Source organism: Lepus europaeus, chromosome 20, assembly GCF_033115175.1.
Source record: "Lepus europaeus isolate LE1 chromosome 20, mLepTim1.pri, whole genome shotgun sequence".
NCBI lineage: Eukaryota > Metazoa > Chordata > Mammalia > Lagomorpha > Leporidae > Lepus > Lepus europaeus.
This window is the reverse complement of record NC_084846.1, coordinates 23,044,873-23,057,934: the sequence shown is the minus strand read 5'-3', so window position 1 is coordinate 23,057,934 and position 13,062 is coordinate 23,044,873. Positions and strand designations below refer to the sequence as shown.

Below are 13,062 nucleotides of genomic sequence, written 5' to 3'. Positions count from 1 at the left end.
AAACATGCATAGGGCAGGTGACCGCCAGGAACCGTGGTGCTCGGAGATGGGCAGCAGTCCCTGGTACTTACATGGCTGTGGACTCTTCAGCATGATGGCCTGGGGGCCTCACGACAGCAAACCCATTCTGTAAGAACAACACAGGGTTTCCATGGTCAGATACAGGGGCACTGCCTGGCTCCCCATGCTCTGCAGAACATCAGGTGCACACAAACAAGACCAAAGTCTCATAGACACTTCTGAGCTTGTTTGCATGCCCTCATTATTGTGTCACAGATTGAAGAGAAACAATATGTATCAGCACATTTTCTCAGATCTTGCCTCAAAAAGCAAGCTCCCACAGAGCCAGGGGAAGAACAGGGATTTGGGAGCTGTACCTAGTTGGCAAACATGCACATCAGCTGTTACACTAGTGTGATTCATTTTCAAGAACAACTTCTTACTTTATGACATCAGCATCCTACAAAGGAAGAAAAAATTCACTCTTGGTGCAGGTCTTGGTCAAAGTTCAGAGAGACTAGCGAAGATCCAAAGTGAAAATTCCTTAGCTGGATCTCCTCAATGGTGATTTCCACCCCAATGTCAGAAAAATGATAAATTTACACTCACACACTCACATAGACACAAAAGAAAGTCAGAAAGGTGAAAAAGAGAACAATGGAAAGCCCATATTTCTTCCAGTGTATAAATTTAGCTTGGATGCCCGCCAAGACTTGCAACTTTATTGGATTCTCTAAGTCAATTTTCAGTCCTCATTCTGGAATTTTATAAAGAATTCCAGGGCTGAGTAGCAACGGATCTATCCATGATCAAGGAATGCCTTAACCTCCCGATTAGTTGGAATGCATCAAGGAAAGCTAAAGTAACTCCAGCATGAAGGCAGGGTACTATAAATCCTTGCAAAGCCAGCATACTCAGCAAAGTTGGGTTGTCTGATGTGAAAAATGATCATTTGTCACGTGGTTCACACCAACTTTCACTTAACTATGATTCAAATAACATGCTCAAAAGAGAATGTTTCTTTAAGGCTGAAGCTTCTGAAATCATTTTAATGTAGCCCAGGGATTATTTTTTCCTCCACATCTTTCACTGCAAGCATAAAGACATTGATGAAAGTGATTTATTTCCTAGGTCTTTAAGCATACATAGATTTCCCCCCAAAACATTACAGTAATTAACACTATTTATTTTAGTGATTATATATAGTGATAATCTCAAAAGCAAATTAGAAGGTGCAATGGTTTGAATATGTGCCTCCAAAATGCATGGACTGGAAATTTCATCTCCAGTAAAATGGTGTTAAGAGTTAGGAACTTAAAGGGGTGGTTGCTCTCATGAGTGAATTAATGCTCTTATCATGGGAGTGAGTTGATTATTCTGGGCATTAGTTCCTATGAGTTTGCCAGAGAGCAAAACATTAACTTAACAGAATAATGCCAATGTCCCACATGTGGTACCTGGGTTTGGCTCTGGGCTCTGGATCCTGACTTCAGTTTCTTGCTAGTGCCAACATTGGTAGGCAGTTGTCATGGCTCAGATCACTAGACTCTTGCCACCCAAATAGGAAGTTGAGCTTCCAGCTCCCAGTGTTGGTCCCTGCCCAACTGGGCCATTGAAGGCATTTGAGGGGAGAACCCATGAATGAGAGCTCTCTTTGTCTCTATCTGTGTCTCTGCCTCTAATTTGTTTTTCAAAAATGAGCAAAAATAAGTTAATTTTTGGTGTAAAAAAGTTGAAAGCCATAACAAGACTTCTGAAAATACACATTTTTCCAAGAACGTTCTGAAGACCCCTCACAAGGGTGTCTATGTGTGTGTGTGTGTGTGTGTACACATAATATATCTATCTTCAATCCCTCCAGCTGCCACACTTCTTTTCTTCTTTTCACAGCCAAAATTCTTGAAAGGGTGATCTTCCCTGCCTTCTCTTGTCTCCTTTTCCTCACCCAGTCTCATTCATTAACCTCAGATTTCTCTTGTAACTCCATTACTCCACTAAAGACACTCTCATGAAGGTCACCACTGAATCCAATGATAATTTTATTCCCTCAGCCTACTGGCTTCTCATTAACATTCAACACCCTTGGCCACATCTTTCTTTTCTAAAATATTTACTTATTCATTTGAAAGGCAGAGCAACAGAGAGAGAGGCAGATGGACAGTGAGCTCTTCCAACCACTGGTTCACTCCTCAAATGGCTGCTACACATGCTGGGCCAGGTCAAAGCTAGGAGCCAGGAACTCCATCCAAGTCTCCTATATGGGTGTCAGAGCTGAGTCATTATCTAATACTTTCCAGGTGCATTAGCAGAGAGCTGGATTGGAGCAGCTAAAACTGGCAGTTCAATATGGGATATGGCCTCCCAAGAAATGGCCTAACCTGCGGCACAACAATCCCCCCTCCCTCATTTACAAAGCTCTTCTCTAGGCTTCTTCATATCGTGTTATCTCTATTTGCACTTCCTAATCAGACTCCTGCTCATTAAAGTTACTCAAGGCCACGTCCTGGGCTTTTCTTCTCCTCTCTTCACACTCCCTAGGCAATGCTACAACTCTTAAGAACTCTGTCAGCAGACATTTCACAGATTTCTAGTTCTGGGATGAACTTCCCTCTGAACAACAGACTGGAGGGGGGCGGGGGAGACACAAAGACAGAGACAAAGAGAGATCTCTTCCATCTGTAGGTTCATTCCTCAGATGTGCGCAACAGTCAAAGCTAGGCCCGGGTGTGAAGCCAGGAGCCTGGAACTCAATCTGGGTCTCTGACATGAATGGTTTGAAACCAAGTACTTGAGCCATCATCTGCTGCCTCCCATGGTGTACATTAGCAGGAAGCTGGACTAGAAGGTAGGATTCGAACCCTTGTATCCAACATGGGATGCAGGTGTCTCAAGCTTGCCCTGCTGCAAAACAACACCTGTCCCTAGTGATCTAATTTTAAAACTCTCCTCCCAGTTTTACATTGTCTCCAGTCATAAGCACGATTAATCACAAAACTTTAGCAGTATTGTAACATCACCCAGAGTAAACACTAATGCTTCAAATACTCAATGTGCTCATATCCCTACTTTTTAAATTGTTGTTTAGATTAGTGTAATAGATGCTTCTCTCTAGTTCAAAGGGAGAAAATGTAATTTTGTGTCATCATATGAGGAGAGAATATCTGTTTGCCATATATAGTCATGTATCACCCAGAAAAGAAAATCTATGTCATTGTCTATAAGTGCAAATGAGTTAGAGGAAAAGGAATCTAAACATTTTTAGATTGGTCTATTTTCATAATGGATGAAATTCACATTTTTAGATGAACATATAAAAATGTCAAATTTGTTTTTCTGTTCTGTATAGAAACAGTGAATATTGCCTCAGGCAAATAAAGAGCAAACAATAAACAAACCACTGAAATCACTTTAAACATTTCTTTTTGATTCCACATAAACTAAGTCTATTGCTATGGCAATGATAAGTACCAAAAATACAGAAAGTACAAAATAATTTGATCATTATACTTTTTGCATTCATTAGAATTGCTTTATACAACCCTGTGGCCAAGTAGGTAGTCAACAGGTAACTAAAAACATTATCTATCCTAATATACACAGAAGGCTAAACTGAAATAAGTTTGGCTAAGCCTACCTCTCTACACTTGGGTGAAAAAGTTTAACTCTAAAGTAGGCTCCATACATAGTAAATTATATCTTAGGTTATTGTGGAAATAAATTGCAACCTAACATAAGCCTATAGTCTGTCACAACTGAGTCTCAACCAATCCTAGCAGATGAACATCAGCCAATCACAGACTGCTAGTTGATCAGACCATGTCTATATAAGGCTAATGCTGACTGCAGCCAAGCAGGTTGCTTCTGGCTCTTCCTTTTCTCTCGTTATGAATATAACCTGCACGTGAAGGGAGGGGGCATTTTGCCTTATCCTGGGTCTGGAATGCTGCCCTGTTCTGGAAACTTCTGTCTATGGGTCTCAGTTTTTCTTTGAACAAGGTCTCAGACTCACAGAAAACAAGAACCTAACCGTCTCTGACACTGATATATACTAAGATTGCACTGTGTACCAGAATCAGCCATTAATTGCACAATCTGAAACACCAAAGATTATTTATACAGGCTTTATGAAATACTAAGCAATGAATTAGACCATTAGCACTACCTATAATACTTTATCGTTAGTCACTTACTAATTTTGATTTATTTATTCTGAATAAAAGAATGACTGATGCTGAGAATAGCAAGTCTATATGATATTCATAAACTAACAACAGGAATTAGATTATTGTGTTTCTTTGTTAGAAGTTGTTTATCAAGTATTATATTTGTAGCTTAATTTTTAAAATGTACCTCTATTTTAGGAAACTATAAGAATAAAACCAAAGAAGTCCATCCTGTGGAAAAAAACTGTTTTCTGTACAGTAAGTGCCTCCTAAACAAAAATCTATTCAGCACTTCAGACCAGGACACTGGGATTCAGTTGTCAAAATTTCTATTTTAAGGCATCACTAATTTCGAGCTCAGTCATTGCTGCCCAAAGCCAAAGTGTCACCACTAACGTATATCTAAATGTGCTAAAGTAATGCTCAGTGAAATAATATGCTTCAAAACCAAGCACAGCATGGAAAAATTCTACAGTATGTATTTCCAAGTAAAGATGTGATGGTTGAATTATTACTTCAAATACATTTTGCTAAATTGAAAATTCATATGAAATGCTTTATAGGCTTGAAAAATTTAACTGGAAGCAAAACCCTAGCTATGCCGAAAAGATTCACACTTAGATTAAATTAGATTATTATCTAATTTAAAAATGACTTTAAGAACATTTCTTACCTATACCAGGGCTGAGGTTTGTTTTCTTTAAAGCAGAATAGTTGGGGATATTTTAATCTACTTTGCTGAACAATGATAACTATAATGACCAACTATGTCTGCCCATAGACTATTTAACTCTGGTGTAAAAAAGTGCTGAAAGCAACCAGAATCTGCAATTTGCAAAACTCAATTGGGGTAGCACAACTTTTCTCCCAACAAACTGGTTTGTTCACAGGTGCCCTTTCTGACCTCTCCATAAACTTATTTGCCACATGTAAAATTCCTTTTCCTGGTGATGGAACAAAGAGAGTAATGAAAACAACATGCAGTAGGTGTTTTCAAGCCATTTTAAAAATAAAAAATCATAGGAATAACTTCTGATTCTTTATATTAAGTTGCACAGAGTTGAAGAAGTCATAAACAAGACAATGACATAACTTTGAGAGATTTAACTGGATAGAGATCTAACGGTTCTAAAACTAAAATTTTATGTTAAAAAATCATAGCCTGAAGCTATTTTCACTATTTGACCCTACTGGGTTTTTTTGTTTGTTTGTTTGTTTGTTTGTTTAGTTGCTTTTGGTTTAGGAGATAGGGGGTGTTAACATGCCTGGTGTTAACGGGTTTAAAATACAAATAATACTGTTCATCTTGCTAAATAAAGCACTGTATTCAGAAAGATATTTCACTAGACAAGAAAGGCAATCAAAATTCTCTACCACCAAATAGTATACTTATGATAAGTCATTTGAACCTGGTTCAATTCCACTCCCCCATCCAAAATGGGGCCGCTAGACTGAACACAAAATGAATGAGATTCCATTCTTTTACCAAAAGAAACTGAAAATTGTTCAATGGAAGTTAAACACAGTGTCTTTGTTGACATCATTGGATGTTAAAATGGTTGAGTAATATCATACATGAAAGTGGGGCCAATACTACCTCTTATCATTCTGTGAATAGGAATTTCAGGATTTAAAGGACCAGAAACCAACTCAGGAGTAAAAATGTTAAACCATTATCTCTACCTGCTTGCACCTCCCCACTTTTGTTTACCTTGTAAAAGCTGGTGCAACAACTGGTTCTAATTCTACTTTACTGGAAAGGCTCAAGAGTGGTCATGTTGTTAATGAATTGTTAAACCATCTGCAATTTCAGGCTCACCATAATGAATATGATACATCATTTATTCAACATGCCTGATACCAGCTTTCATCCAATCTGCTATTCAATAGCAACTGCAGATCCTTGAAATATCCTAAGTTCTTCTTATTTAGCTACACAGTTCTCTGTGATGAAAAACAGCTCCATATGATTTATATCACAGCAACGATAATGTGAAAGTAGAATGTTTCCTTTCCCAGCTTTACTGTCAGAATCAAGTTTTACTTAAAAGGAAAAAGAAACATATTATGTATATTAAAGATTGTAGATCATTGGTTTTCCCTACCATGTAAGTTTTATGAGAAAGAAGATCACTCAGTTAATAGACATCTCCTTAGAATATCTGAATTATCTGTAAAATTTGACATTAAATTAGTAAATCAAGTCAGTCTTTTGGGTTGCTTCTAGCTGTAGTTCACCAGTATGCATGATATTTAGGAACATGCTAATACAACCCCTAAAATCAGTTAACTTCAGCTTTTAAAAGTACTTTCTATAAAAACAAGGTTGCTTCAAAATCAATGCTATTAATCTATAGTCTCTGAGGGAAGAAAACTTCACAAAGAAAGTTTGTCCCAAGCATACTAGAATCTGGGAGGTTAGGGGTAGTAGGGAGATCTGCCAAGAACACAATAAGGGACATATGGGAATACCATTGTGCTTCTTTGAGAAAGCTCAAGGGAGCCAAGAAAACAGGAGCCCAGCACTAGCAGTTAACTGAGTAGTAGACCTCAAAGTGCATGCATGGCTGCCAGCTCTGCTCCGTAAGAGTCTGGAAAGAAGCAATTTGAAGACAGCACTGGAAAACAGTTTTTAGGAAGCCTGGCATCTGTGGCCCTCAGTGTCTACCACATACTGCGTGGCAAGCTGTGGCTATAGATTGGACCAATGGAATTGATGAGAAATCAGGTTCCTTGGTAGGAGGGAGACAGGACCTGATGGTGCTTATGTTACATGTAATTTCAGTAGAGCCATTGAGGAAAATAACAAGGGATCCACTATGAAGAAGATCTTGTTCCGAGGAGAGAAACCATCAGGATGTGGTTCTTGGTAAGACAAGAAGAACCAACTGAAATCAATCTATTCAGTTTACAATCATTGGCTTCACTGGACACAAGTTCTGACAATTCCATTGGCTGAATTTTTGGAAACGTGACTGGTTTTGAGACCACAATGACCAAAACAACAACAATAATAATAATAATAAATTTTTTGTCATGTAAACAGATCCTCAGTATGACAACCTTCAGGAAAAAAAAATGAATTAGGGCGGAAGAGTTTTGCTACCATTTCTTTTTAGAAAAAAAAAAGAAATTTTTATTTTATTGCTTAGTTTTGATTAAGTTCACCAAACTTACTTCAAACTTACCAAGATCTAAGCAAAGACTATATTGGGGTGAAAAGGAGTATGTTGACAAATTTACCCTAATCAGATCTCACTTGTCATTATACTCATGCCTTATTATGATAAGTATTCAGTCTACAGTAGCAGTAATGTTTTAGTAATATTTAGTTCATATATTTTCATTTAGATTTGGGAAATTAAAAAAAACATTAAGAGTAAATTTGTCATGTATTTTTTATAAGTATTATCAAAATTTCTAGGTTCTTTGGGTATATAATTTTAACTTTGACAACATTATTCCTAGTCTGACTATAAATTTTCCTCTTACACTAAATTCTGATTGTCCATGGCCATATGCTTTAAGAATAGATACCAGCCGGCGCCGCGGCTCAGTAGGCTAATCCTCCGCCTTGCGGCACCGGCACACCGGGTTCTAGTCCCGGTCGGGGCACCAATCCTGTCCCGGTTGCCCCTCTTCCAGGCCAGCTCTCTGCTGTGGCCAGGGAGTGCAGTGGAGGATGGCCCAAATGCTTGGGCCCTGCACCCCATGGGAGACCAGGAGAAGCACCTGGCTCCTGCCATCAGAACAGCGCGGTGCGCCGGCCGCAGCGCACCTACCGCGGCGGCCATTGGAGGGTGAACCAACGGCAAAAAGGAAGACCTTTCTCTCTGTCTCTCTCTCACTGTCCACTCTGCCTATCAAAAAAATAAAAAAGAAAAAAAAAAGAAAAAAAAAAGAATAGATACCAAGAAGTAAGTTTGGTCAACTTAATCAAAACTAAGCAATAAAATAAAAATTTCTTCTTTTTTTTTTTTTAACTTTTTGTTCCCAAAGAAACCTTTTATTTAAGAAATGCAAATGTCACACATTTCCTAAATACAGTTTTAGGACTATAGTGATTTTTCATGACTCTGAAATAAAAATTTCAAAGAAATTAGAATATTTAGTACTATATACATAATAGCATCATGGCAAAAGAACAACAAATCAATTGACCAGTATTTCACTTTACCTTTATGTATGTCTCTGTGTCTGTGTGTATAAAATTTATTGCCATACAAAATTACAAAGGTTCTAAAATACTTACATTCTCCAAGTGTGTATGATAAGTGCCATTTGGACAATGGTATCAGAAAAGAACAAAACAATGTGTTTTACAGTAGTTGAAATTTTAAAAAAAAGAGGAAACATCTTCAAAATACATGAACTGGTAGATACCAAATTCAGTACAATCAAAGATAAAAAATAACAAATCACTTGGAAGATGTTTTCCATCTTACATTATTTGTTTATTGTATATTTTAAATAGTGAGATTAAAAAGAAGTAGAACACCTTGTAAGTGCTAAATTTGAGACAAGGGTTTATTCTAGGAAGCTTTCTTTCCAATCTAAATTGTTTTTAAAATATCATCAGGACTTTGACTCAAGGTAAAAAGTAGGCATCAGCGACTGAGAAAAGCACAGCAAGATTTGGAGGGTCTAGAGACACAGGTAATCAGTTATGAGTAAGATACAGAAATTGTTAGTCAGTATGAGCTAAACTACACACAAGTAATGAAATCTGTGGAGTTCAAAGCCAAGCCCAAATGAAGATGCTGGAAATGGGCCTATTCAACTGCTATGGGGTAGGCAGTTAAAACTGCAAGTTAGAAGTTAAATTATTAGACCTAAGAAAAGCAGATGGCCAGAATAGAAATCTAAAAATAAATAAACCATGCAGTGGGAGTACGACAGGCAGGTCAAGTAGGTAACAGGTCTTCCACCAAGAATCTGAAAAATCGATACAATCAACTTTGACTTCACCCAAGAGCTGGTAAGAGGTTTTTGGCTTGTCACTTTTCAGAAGTGTAAATCAGTCTTAAGTTAGTTAACCAAGGATTTTTCAATAAGAGCTGGGATACCTGCTGCAATAAAAAGTAAGAATCTGTAAATCAAGAAAGTTTTCCACAAGAGTAAACAGGTAACTGTCAAGGTATCTCCCTTTCTCAGATGTGTAGATAGCCATTCAACAGGGGATAGAGGGTATAACTGTATTATTAATATATTTGTCTTTTTCCTCATTTAAGTTGAAGAATCAAGTAGAAAAATAAGTCAGGGTGCTCCAATTCTAATCATTGACATTTATCCTTTATAAATGTGAGACATAAAATTTGAAATAAAAAAGAACTTTAGCATCCTCTCAAACATGAATTTATTGTGGATATCTACAACTAATTATGGTCTTGCCAAAGTAACAACAAATAACCAAGTCAAGAAAAAATGCATGCTTTCAAAAAAACCACTGTAAAACTTTTGAAAAACCATTTTTTATCAGAAACAAGATCCAAAGAAACAAGCCCTTTCTAGCCTCTGATGTTTTTCAACCACAGTGCCTAGCACATAATCAGATATTACAAGACACACAAAGAAATAGAAAACACGAGACTCTCATTCAAGTGACAAATAAGGTAACTGAAACAGATCCCAGGTGATTCAGAATTACCTGATAAAGACTGTAAAGCAATTATGATAAACATGTTAAAGAACCTATTGGAAAATATGGGTAAAATGATGAAGAGAATGGGAATTTTGAAGAGAGATCTGGAAGCTCTAAAACATAGAAATCTAAGAAGTACATAACTCAGTGTATGAAATGAAAAATTATTTTGATAGCATGGGCAGCAAGTTGATCAAAACTGAAAATGTGAACAATGGACTTAAAGAGAGCATAAGAAATTATCTGGATGGATGCACAGAGAAGCAAGCAAGACTGAGGAAAATGAACAGAGCTTCAGCATCCAGAAGGACAATGAACTGATAAAAGAAACATATAACAGGGCCCTCAGAGGGGTAAAGAGAACAGAGCAGAAAACAGCGTCAAAGAAATCTTAGCAAAAAGTTCTCAAATTTTTATCAAAAAATTTTAAGCAGAATAAATATCAAGAAAAATATGCCTAGTCAAAAAGTTCTGAAAAACGAGGATAAAGAATCTTAAAAAATAGCTGGTGAAAAAGATTCATTAAATCATCAAGTGGTTCAGTTATAACGACAGTTGTTTTCTCATCATCAAGAAAAACAAAAAAAAAAGTATGTTGTAAAGACATTTTTGAGTATGAAATAAGTGTCACTATAGCATTATAAACAAAATGATGATTTAATTAAAGATTAAATGCCTAGAAACATATTTTCATACAAACAAAAGATGAGAAAATTTGTTGCCAATAGAACTGCAATGCAAGGAATGTTGAAGGAAATTCTTCAGATTGAAAAAAAATTAAATCAGAGCATCAGATATATTAAACACATGGGAAAATATAAAATTTATAAGTTATACATACACATGCTCTTCCTCACACACATACACATGCACACCCAAGCACACATGAACACACCCTTTAAACTCATTTAAAACTTTTCCAAGACTTAAGAAAAATGAATGATAACTTAATGTGAAGATCTATAATAAATGTAAAAATAAAATACTTCAAAAAGTAACACAAAGGACAGGAAGAAGTGAAGAGAATTATGCTCTACTATGGTAAGTCTCAATAAATATAAAAAGTTTCAAGTCATACAAAGTAAGATTCCGGTCCTAGTGGAATTAAATTATACATCATTAACAGAAAGATATCTGGAAAACCCACAAATACTGAAACACTAAATAAGATATTTCAAAATAATTCATGTGTCACAAAAGAATCAAAGAGGAAATTGGAAAGTACTTTGAGCATGCTGAAAATGAAATATAACAAACCCAAATGTATAGGATACAGCTAAAGTAGTATTTAGAAAGAATTTTATAGCAATAAAATGCTGGTATTGAAAAACAAGAAAAGACATGAGTCTACTTTAAGAACTAGAAAGATAACAAATTAAATTCAATGTAAGCAGAAAAAAGGACATGAAGTTCAAATCACTGAAAGAGAAAACAGAAAAAAGGTTAAAAATATTCATAAACTCATAGCCTGGTTCTTTGAAAAGAATGATAAAATTAATAAATTTATAGAGGGAGGGATGGAGAAAGGGAATTTCATTACATTCTCAGAACTGTATCTATGAACTGTATTAAACCTGTCAAAACTATAAAAAATAAAATTAAAAAATCCAGCCAGAATAATCATAAAAGGAATTTGAATGCAAATTACTTCTATCAGAAATTAGAGTTGACATTACTACAAATTCTACAGAAGAAATGGTAATTACTTTAGAAAATAGTTTATTTTTCTTATAAAGACACACATATGGTTAACATATCACACAGTTATTCTGTTCTCAGGCATTTGCCCAAATAGAATATAAATATACTCATATATCTATGAGAATAAATATACTCACATATCTAAAAAAAAGATTTGAAATATGTTTTTACATGGCTATTCATAATAGCCCAGAACTGAACTGAATCAACAAATTGGTCAATAATTATACAACAGAATAGTACTCAGCAAAAATATTAACTACTGATCCATCCAGTAACATGGAAGTATCACTTAAACATTTTCTTAAGGGAAAGAGCAGCATGTGCTCTAACTGCCACATATATGAAGTTCTGTAACAGAAAAAACAACAGGCTTTAACAAGAAAATATCAGATGAATATTTCCTTCACTTGGGTAGACTAGCAAAGGGCATAATGGAGCTTTCCAGGGAGATTTAGATTTAAATATTTTGTAACTTGTGGTGGTAGCCAGGTATTTTGTCAAAAGACATCATGACTTTTTTTTTTTTTTTTTTGACAGGCAGAGTGGACAGTGAGAGAGAGACAGAGAGAAAGGTCTTCCTTTTGCCGTTGGTTCACCCTCCAATGGCCGCCGCGGTAGGCGCGCTGTGGCCGGCGCACCGCGCCGATCCGATGGCAGGAGCCAGGTGCTTCTCCTGGTCTCCCATGGGGTGCAGGGCCAAGGACTTGGGCCATCCTCCACTGCACTCCTTGGCCACAGCAGAGAGCTGGCCTGGAAGAGGGGCAACTGGGACAGGATCGGTGCCCCGACCGGGACTAGAACCCGGTGTGCCGGCGCCGCAAGGCATTAAAAATCTACATCTTCTACTCAATGTATGTTATGTCTTGGCTAAAAATATATTACCTAATTCTGAAAAAATCTTGACAGATTACTAAACCACTTTCAGCTACACACAGTGAAAATATTAAAGAAAGAATTTATCTAGAATTTTGGGTAACTGATTAGGGTAAAGATGTCCACAGTCTAATTCTCAGAATGCATGAATATTTTATACCCTAAATAATGAGACTTTGTATATTACAATTAGGATTAAAGTCCTAAAAATGGGAAGAGTGCCCTGAATTATCCAGGTAAGCTCAATCAGATCGCATACTTACTTTATTTGCTTGCTACTTTTTTTCTTTTTTTTTTAAACTCCACCACTTTTTCATTTCCCACCCGCACCTGGTCCCTGGCAACCATTCTTCTGCAGTCTGTAACTGTGACTTTGGCTATTCTAGATCTCATAGATAAGTGAGATCACATATTATCTTTCTGTCTCTGGGGGTATTTCACTTAACCTGAATTCCTCCAAGTTCTTATATGTTGTGGCAAAGGGCAGGATTTTCTCATTGTTTTTTAAGGATAAATAATGTTCACACACACACACACACATACACACACAATATCCTATACCCACCCATTTCCGAGGATATGGAGGTTGTTTCCTTACCTTGGCTATTGTGACTAATGCTTTGGTGATCATGGAAATGCAGATAACTCTTTGAGAAGTAGGGTTGCTGGATGATATTTAGC

At 36.6% G+C, this 13,062-nt stretch overlaps 1 protein-coding gene across 1 annotated transcript in view; it reads right to left on the bottom strand.

Annotated features, from left to right (window-relative positions):
• HDAC9 (histone deacetylase 9) overlaps nt 1-13,062 on the bottom strand; it is a 528,728-nt gene that overhangs the window by 180,941 nt on the left and 334,725 nt on the right. Inside the window, exon 19 of the mRNA XM_062178443.1 lies at nt 72-127. Within this exon, the coding sequence (XP_062034427.1) occupies nt 72-127 (56 nt within the window). The remainder of the gene's footprint in view (nt 1-71; nt 128-13,062) is intronic.